Raw genomic sequence first — 9,407 nt, 5'->3', positions numbered from 1 at the left:
GGTGATTTATCTAGAAATGGGAGGAGGACCTGGTTCGAATCCCCACACATTATCACTGTTCCTATTTTGTGTGTATTAATCACTTGTAATATATGTGAGAGGAATGGTGTAGGTTGTTTGTTAGGAGCGTAGTAGGAAATCACCGTAATTGCTGTATCCATTATATAACCCATGAGTATCAGGTATCTACCTTCTGGGTCTTTAATTTCTGATGATAAGGTGAATGGTGTGGATCGGTGAAATGCAATTAGAGTTCCCCTTTGCTTAGTACAGGCAGAAGCCGTGTAAATTTGTTGATAAAAAGGAGAAATATATTTTGGAGTAGAATCTTTGGTGAAGTGTGTTTCTTGGAGGCATACTATGTGAGCCTTCTTGTTATGGAAAGTACGGAAGGCTTTGGTCCTTTTTTGAGGGACATTTATTCCCTGAACATTCAGGGAAAGTATATTCAGTGGTGCCATGGCAATAGATCAAATAGTTTTGACTTACTTTTTGTTATGCAGAGCTGACTGCGCAGATCAACCTGTGTGGACTGAAGAGATGAATAGATAGAAAAGAAACCAGTGAATTCTGGAGTAAAGAGTAAACAAAAAACATATGAGATTAGATGATACATTGTATAAATTATTTTTTGCAAGTAATCACAATTTACCTGTGAAAGAGAATAAATATCTCTCTCAGGGGAATAAGTGCCTTCGTCACACTCCCACATAATATGGTTGGGAGAATGAGGAGGGCTAATGGGGGTACACGGATCTTCCGCTTACAGGAGAGAAGTGCTATGTCAAAAGACATCAAAATGATGTTTCATTAATTGGAGTGCAGAATATAGTTTTTGTTGAAATTATTTATTCCAGGGTGGTTGTATATGGTTAGTCTTGCCCTAGGCTAAATAATTCAGTTAGAAAGGTACTGTTAATAACTTTGGTATTGATGAAGATAGTTTGAATTATTTTGGGATTTTAACCCTTTTAGAGTAAACAATTACATATTTTATTCATATGCAACTGTTTAGATATGTTAACTCATAAAATTGAGGTTGTATTGCTTCAGATTAGAATAAACAAAAACATACTTCTAGGAACTAGTTAGGTAATAATATATTTGTTTTAAGAAAAGAAAGAAAAAGCTTCCATTACTTCTGTATTATTGAACATATTTGTCCTAAAAAGTAATAAATCTATTATTATTACCTGATAATATATAACTGAACAAGAATTTCCTTATTTCACTTATATATTCTAAGGCTATATGAATCAGAAGTAATAAGAAATATAACTGGAATATAACATGATCCCACACAGTGTGTGACTATCAGAATGCAGTTACATTCAGTTATAAATATAGGTTTTTTATAGAGAACCATCTCTTAGTATAATAAATGAAGAGATATCAGGAATTAGGATGTCAGTCCATTGAATCTTCTTGGTCCATGGATGATGTGGCATAACGGCCTCTTTTGTGAGAATGATGATTCCCATTTTGTTCTGAAATTTTCTGGGTGCTGCCTGAAGGTGAAGATGATGCCATTCTTCTGCGTGTGGGAGTGTTGCTGCTTGTGGGTTCTGTCAGATTTAATTTTAAAAGGGTTTGTTGTAGTTCATCTGCTGATCTGCTTCTGTAAATTGTACCTTGGTAGTTAAATCTGACTGAAAAGGGGAAGCCCCATTGATACATAATGTTGTGGCGTTGCAGTTCCATTAGTTGGGGTTTCATGGATCGTCTTTTAGTAATAGTAAGTTGGGATAGGTCAGCAAAAATTTGATAATTGTGTCCTTGAAAATTAAGTTCCTTTTTTTCTCTTGCAGCAATTAGTATTTGTTCTTTCGTTCTGTAATAATGAAATTTTGTGATTATATCATGTGGGGGTCCATCTTTCTTTTTGGCTGTGAGGGCTCTGTGTACTCTGTCCAGTTCTAAACGTTCAATAGGGATATCTGGCTTTAGTTCTTGTAATAGAGCAGTAATAGTAGATTGCAGGTCTGTCACAGTTTCAGGTATTCCCCTTATGCGCAAGTTTGAACGTCTGGCTCTATTTTCGTAATCTTCGAGCTTAGTTTGAAGTATTAAATTCTCTTTTTTTAATTGTTCCAATTCTGTTATATTTTCTTGGGTTGTAATTTCAATTTCATCCATTTTTATTTCTAGGGCTGTGGTGCGGTTTCCCAGCTCTCTTATTTCTTTGGTTAGGCTTTTTGTTATTTGGTCTGAGGTTTGTTTTAAAGCCTTATGAAGCATCTTTTCAAATTGTAATAATATTACTGGGAATGCTGAGGAGGCTTGTGGAGAAGTTTGTGAGAGGATTTGTTCTGTATCTGACTCAAATGGAGAGTCTTGCTGTGACATTTTCTGTCTGTGAGAGCGCCCTGATGCTGTATCTTGTGAGGTGACTGGAGCTGCTTCAGCTGCAGTGAGTGCCTGTGAGCTCTTTGTGAGGTGATTTTTATTTCTGCCACGGTTTCCTCCCAGTACCATATTTCCTGCCCAAACTTTCACAGTTTGTTCCCAGGGGCAAAAAGGTTCAAATGGATACCTTTTGAGCCTGCAGGCTCCGCTTTGTCCTTCTCTTCTCTCCTCAGCGGTGTGGAGCTCTAACAATGCATGTCTGCTCCGCTAGGCTCCGCCTCCTGCCCCCCGGTTTGGTGCATTTCAATAGCTGGCTCTAGATAACACTCCCTGGAGTTTCAATTTTTTTTTCAATCTGCAGCTCTAAGTGTTTTAACCATTTGTTTAAAAAACATATGTCAACCAATTTTTTTTAATAAAAAACATACGTCAACCAATTTTTTTTAATAAAAAACATGTGTCAACCAATTTTTTTTAATAAAACTTTTATTATGACATAAATGAACATCAATTACCATTTTAGAAAGTTTTCCTGTCATAATTCGAAAATCCTTTTTTTTTTTTTTTCTCACAACTGTTATGCCGCGTACACACGATTGCACATTCCGACAACAAAATCCAAGTTTTTTTTCCGACGGATGTTGGCTCAAACTTGTCTTGCATACACCCAGTCACAGAAATGTTGTGGGAAATTCTGAACGTCAAGAACGCGGTGACGTACAACACGTACGACGAGCCGAGAAAACTGAAGTTCAATAGCCAGTGCGGCTCTTCTGCTTGATTTCAAGCATGCGTGGAATTTTTTGCGTCGGAATTGTGTACACACGATCAGAATTTCCGACAACAGATTTTGTTGTTGGAAAATTTGAGATCCAGATCTTCAATTTTGTTTGTTGGAAATTCTGATGGAAATTGTCCGATTGAGCCTACACACGGTCGGAATTTCCGACAACAAGCTCCCATCGAACATTTGTTGTCGTAAATTCCGACCGTGTGTATGTGGCATTATAAGCAAACAATATGTAAAGCACTAGTGTAAAGGTACAGGAAATATTAGTATGTATTTACGTATTCTCAGTTTCTTGAGACCTAACTGCCGTCAGTACAGACATGGTTAAAAAGTTATAATTTTATTAAGAACAACAGGTCTGTAACCCAAATGAAAGAGGTTTCCTGTGAAGAATTTAAACAATACATCCCCAAAGTCCTGAACTCCCAGCAGGAGGTTGTGCATTTCCTCCAGTTCCTTATCAGGCCTAAAATAAGCAAAAAGAGGCCGAGCATGTACACACCTTTTCCACACGATAAGTCCTGCCCTACTATAGGAAAAAATGGGATAATGCACAAGGGATGTTAGAGAGAACCATGAAGCCCTTCGGAGCTACCGCTGTATTTCTGGCTGTCATTAACCTGCTGACAGGTAACACGCTTATCTTTGATCACTTACATATTATTGTATTGTTTATGACTATAGTACTCTATGTACTAGTCTGTCGTCTCTTCTTTCTTTGCATCCCTTTCCATTTGTAAGTGAAGTATTCCTGATCAGCATTAGCACTATAAATATTTCATGTTTCACAAATGTATGCAGCTTTGCTAATTATACACACTATCTACTATAAACATCCAATCAAAAGAAAGGGAATTTTCTCTTTTTAAACCCCACTATATGTGATCAGATGTTCACTTCACTCTTTAAATGTCTAGATATTTCATTGAAAAGTTCATTGGGTGGTAGTATGATGTAAACTGTGTAAACATTTATCAGGTTTGATGCAAAAACACTTGACCTCTATTAATGGCTAAACAGATTACATTTTTGTGGGGAAAAAAAAAGTGAATTAAAAATAAATTGCAGACTGATTCACATACACATGCTGCAATTGAATAAATTGGCTTTGATCAATAATGGTAGTTACCAACTCAGAGCTGAATCGGGACCTACTTCTTTTTGAAACTTTCTTGTATAAAGAACATTTGTTATGGAACTTCAAGTTTTTTGCAAAATAATATTAACATAATGTCAATGTAAAACCGTCAGGGTTATAAAAAAAAAAAGCATTATTCCTGAGAGTATAGTTGACAAAATTCCAAATTGGAATTCAGTAGTCTTTACAAGAGTTAATTATGACATAACGTTTTGGCAGATCAATTTGTAAATGTGTCAGTTTTAATTAATACTGCACCCATGGCTCATTTGTAGAGCATCCTTTTTGCACGTGAGTTACTATTACGCCATTTAGATTAAATGGTAAAGCACTTGCTTAGCATGTGAGAGGTAGCATGATTGATGCCTGCGTTCTCCAAGTGGTGTCTTACTTGCTGACCATCAGAAAGCCAAATCATATTTCGCCAGCAGAGATAATGGGGTTGATTTACTGAAGGCAAATAGGCTGTTCACTTTGTAGGTAAATTTGACTTTGCAAGGGAGTTTTGCCTCAGCTCAATGAATATAGTAAAAATGTTGCTTTGCAAAGAATATCCAATCAATCGCAAAGAAAATAAAAAGAGTATTTTTGCATACACGTGATTGAATGATGAAAATCTGCAAACCTCGTTCACTAAGTTAAGTGAAATTCCTTTGCAAAGTGAAAATTCCATTGAAACATGGGCAGCCTATTTGCCTTTAGTAAATCAACACCAATAAGTTAGTTAACAGTATGTCAATTTTAAGAGACGTTGTCAATTTACTTCATTCAGGTAAAAGTGACAGTGTCTTCTAACAGTCCACTCCCCCAATAACGTATACTTATTGATTTGCATTACCTCACTACCTCCCTGCTCAATCAAATCTCACACTCCTTTGCTCTAATTGAGTAGAGCATCTGATTGAGGGACAACATGTGGCCTCCCTGATGTGACAACGCACAGGCATGAGTGGCTTATTGACAGTTCTGGACACCATCATGTGTGATGGCACAGTGACATCGTCCACATGGGTAAGCAATGACACCATCCAACACTAGAGCCTTCCCGGGTGAACTACTGCAGGATGGAGAGTGGATCGGCAAATATGTCTTGCTGGAAAAGGGTGCGTTGTCACTTTGCCCATTAATTATGCTTGTGATAAAAAATAGATCTATTCTTAGAAAAATGTTTTAAATAAAAGCAGCCTCAATGGACCACATAAACTTTTTTTTTTGGTGGCAGAAGGAAAAACTAATACTCATTCATCCATGGTGGATCCTGGAGGCAAGGGTGAGTGGGTATGGTGAACACTCACCCACCTGCTTGTTGCCTAACTGTATACATTCTTATGGTCAATTCACTAATTTGCACTACTGTTGTCCAGCCTGCCACTGGGACTGTACAGTCAAGCCCTGATCCGAGACTCTCAACTTAGTGGCTGCCATGAGAAGGGAGTTTTACTGGCTGAATTTGGTTCTGATGTTAATAGCAATCTAGTTTGGATATCAGTGTGCCAATATGGACTATGTTCTTATAGGGAAGATATTGAGCATAAGCAGAGACAAAAAAAACATTTTTAAACGCAAGATATCCACTACCCCCAAATGGGCATATGGACAATGGATATATATGAAAATATTTAAAAAATACACCTATACCAAACAGTGCCACACCCACAGCACGAAAATCTCAGCAGTTAGTATCAGTTATAAAATTAGGTGCTGCGTTGCTTACTAGCATTTTATTTTTTGTTGTTATATTCATAATAAAACAGCAGTATAAGCCTATACTGTAGGGCAGCCCTTCTCAATCTCTCTCCCCTAAAAAGAACCCAGAATTTTCTGGTCTTGGGAACCCCCTGGGTAAACTAATTCTTTGGGGATCAGTCCAAAAGTATGCCACTTTAATTGGTAGTCAGTGTGAAGAATGCTGCCCTTAAGCCTCATGCACATGCAAAGGCATCCAGAGAAGGAAAATGCAGCTTAAAAATGCACCAAACACTGTGGTTTGCATGCGCCTAAACATGTCTAGCATTAATGCTTGTTAGTGTGTGTTTGTCATTTTTTCCCCCCAAACGCTTTTCTTTTTTCTGCCTTTAAATGCTCCTGCCTCTAAAAGCCTGTAAACGCATGGCCACATAGGCTAACACAGAGGGGTGTTTAGAGGCAGAAAAAAGTTGGATGCCAGAAAAAGTGGCATTTTTTACATCCTGTGTGCATAAGGCTTACAGTGGTGGTCAGTATGCCTACATTACAGACAGATACAAAAAAATCATTGGTTTCATGCAGATGCACTGCCAAGTGGCTTGGCCCTGGAACTATGCAGGTACAATCAAATGGGAGGTTAACCAGCCACAGCTAAATTAACCTCTAGCAACCATTGGAGACACCTTAGGGTTCCATAGAACCCTAGTTAGGAATGACTGCTCTAGGGCATTTTCAGTAGAGTAGCCTTAATACTGCTACAGTGAGGGGAAAAAAGTATTTGATCCCCTGCTGATTTTGTACATTTACCCACTGACAAATAAATGATACTCCTGTACTTTTAGTGGTAGGTTTATTTTAACAGTGATAGACAGAATAACAACAAAAATATCAAGAAAAACGCTATTCAAAAAAGTTATAAATTGATTTGCATTTTAAAGGGTGAAATAAGTATTTCATTCCCTATCAATAAGCAAGATTTCTGGCTCCCACGTGTCTTCTATACAGTTAACAAACTGAGATTAGGAGCACTCTTCTAAAGGGAGTGCTCCTAATCTTGGCTTGTTACCTGTATAAAAGACACCTGTCCACAGAAGCAATCAATCAATCAGATTCCAATCTCTCCACCATGGCCAAGACCAAAGAGCTGTCCAAGGATGTCAGGCACAAGATTGTAGACCTACACAAGACTGGAATGGGCTACAAGGCCATCTCCAAGCAGCTTGGTGAAAAGGTGACAACAGTTGGTGCGATTATTCGCAAATGGAAGAAATACAAAATAACTGTCACTCTCCCTTGGTCTGGGGCTCCATTCAAGATCTCACCTCATGGAGTTTCAATGATCATGAGAACGGTGAGGAATCAGCCCTGTACTACACAGAGAATCTTGTCAATGATCTCAAGGCAGCTGCAACCATAGTCACCAAAAAAACAATTGGTAACACACTACGGCGTGAAGGACTGAAATCCTGCAGCGCCCGCAAGGTCCCCCTGCTCAAGAAAGCACATGTACAGGCCCGCCTGAAGTTTGCTAATGAACATCTGAATGATTCAGAGGAGAACTGGGTGAAAGTGCTGTGGTCAGATGAGACCAAAATTTAGCTCTTTGGCACCAACTCAACTCGCTGTATTTGGAGGAGGAGGAATGCTGCCTATGACCCCAAGAACTCCATCCCCACCGTCAAACATGGAGGTGGAAACATTATGCTTTGGGGAGGGGGGGGACAGGACAACTCCACTGCTTTGAAGGGATGATGGATGGGGCCATTTACTATCAAAGCATGGGTGAGAACCTCCTTCCTTCAACCAGGGCATTGAAAATGAGTCATGGATGAGTATTCCAGCATGACAATGACCCAAAACACACGGTCAAGGCAACAAAGGAGTGACTCGAGAAGAAGCACATTAAGGGCCTAGCCAGTCTCCTGACCTTTATTCCATAGAAAATATGTAGAGGGAGCTGAAGGTTCGAGTTACCAAGCGTCAGCCTCAAAACTTTAATGACTTGGAGAGGATTTGCAAAGAGGAGTGGGACAAAATCCCTCCTGGGTTATGTGCAAACCTTGTGGCCAACTACAAGAACTGTCTGACCTATATGATTGCCAAATTGGTCAAATACTTATTTCACTCATTTAAATGCAAATCAATTTATAACTTGTTTGAAATACGTTTTTCTGGGGGGGGTTTGCTGTTATCCTGTCTCTCGCTGTTAAAATAAACCTACCATTAAAATTATAGACCGATCATTTCTTTGTCAGTGGGCAAACATACAAAATCAGCAGGGAATCAAATACTTTTTCCCTCACTGTAACTGAGAGGTCTGAACATATGTTCCTGGAAGCAATTTACATAATTTCTGAACTTAAAGCAGTTCTTCGGGGCTTAAAAAGTTAAATGTCAGTAGGTACTAATACTGTAGCTTCTGACCTTTTAAAAAAAAGGGCATTCACCTGTCCAAGGATCCAGCGCCATCCTCACCCAGGCCGCTTCTTCATTGGTCTTCAGGTCCCCAGCATGTTTACTAAGGGAAGCCCTCTGTGACTCTGCAGCTTCACAGCCAGCTTCCCACTGTGCATGCACGAGTCATGTGACTGGGACCTGTGATGTGTCCAAGAAGGGTCTGGACAGAGAGAGAAGGGGGAGAACTTCCACTCCAATCGCCTAGGTGGTCAAGGCAGAAGTGGGAGCAGTTACTGTACCTGATAAAATTAGGAACCTAGTTCCCAAAAAAAAAAACCTCCAGTTAAAGCCGAATTTCCCCTTTTTTGTTTCATAGAGGGAGAGCTTAGAACCCCTGTAAAGTCTTTTATTGCTCTCTATATCCCTGCTTGGGAGATTTACCCTCTAAGTTTGTCTTTATGAGCATTATCAGTGTGACAGAAAGTGATGGAATACCCAACATTTTATTGTTATCAAAATTAGGAATGAAGGGAATACTCTAGTGGGGATTCCTGGCTGTTCTAGTGATAGCTGTCTATGATTTTGTAGAGATTTCCTTGCACTTCTTGTTGCTTATCTGTAACACAAAGTGAAAGAACATCTCCACAATAGGAAACAGACAGTTAAAAAACAAAAAAATGACGGTGATTTTAACCATTCCCTACTCTATCCAAACTTAAAAAAAAAAAAAAAAGCATGTACATACAATTTAAGCTACTTATAAAAATAGATTGCAGCTGACCTCCTAATTTTGTGAAAAAAATGAAGAAAGCTTTGCATAAATATAAATAGTCTGCATCTGTGACTTTAAGGTGGAATTGTGGGTGTTGGTATGTCTCCACAATAACAAAATATTGTGTCTAAAAAGTTAATCCTGGACAATCAACATTTCCCTGAGATCGCTCAGCCAGAAAGTATTGGCAAAGTTGGATCATCCATGAGGCAAACTAGGTGGGAGATTAGGGCTTGGTGAATGTCCAGGGGCCCAGTTTCAACATTTAAACTCCTGCA

The 9,407-nt window shown here is 38.9% G+C and overlaps 1 protein-coding gene across 6 annotated transcripts in view; it reads left to right on the top strand.

Moving 5' to 3' along the window:
* The first annotated feature begins 3,613 nt into the window (after positions 1 to 3,613).
* Positions 3,614 to 9,407, top strand: part of EMCN (endomucin) — a 206,475-nt gene continuing 200,681 nt past the window's right edge. For all 6 annotated transcript variants that reach the window (XM_073601557.1, XM_073601565.1, XM_073601535.1 and 3 more), the window contains exon 1: positions 3,614 to 3,766. In XM_073601557.1, the coding sequence (XP_073457658.1) occupies positions 3,697 to 3,766 (70 nt within the window). In that variant the 5' untranslated portion in view covers positions 3,614 to 3,696. The remainder of the gene's footprint in view (positions 3,767 to 9,407) is intronic.

Source organism: Aquarana catesbeiana, linkage group LG01 (genome assembly GCF_042186555.1).
Source record: "Aquarana catesbeiana isolate 2022-GZ linkage group LG01, ASM4218655v1, whole genome shotgun sequence".
NCBI classification, from domain to species: Eukaryota; Metazoa; Chordata; class Amphibia; order Anura; family Ranidae; genus Aquarana; species Aquarana catesbeiana.
The sequence above is the reverse complement of the archived record's forward strand: the minus strand, read 5'-3'. Positions and strand labels throughout refer to the sequence as shown.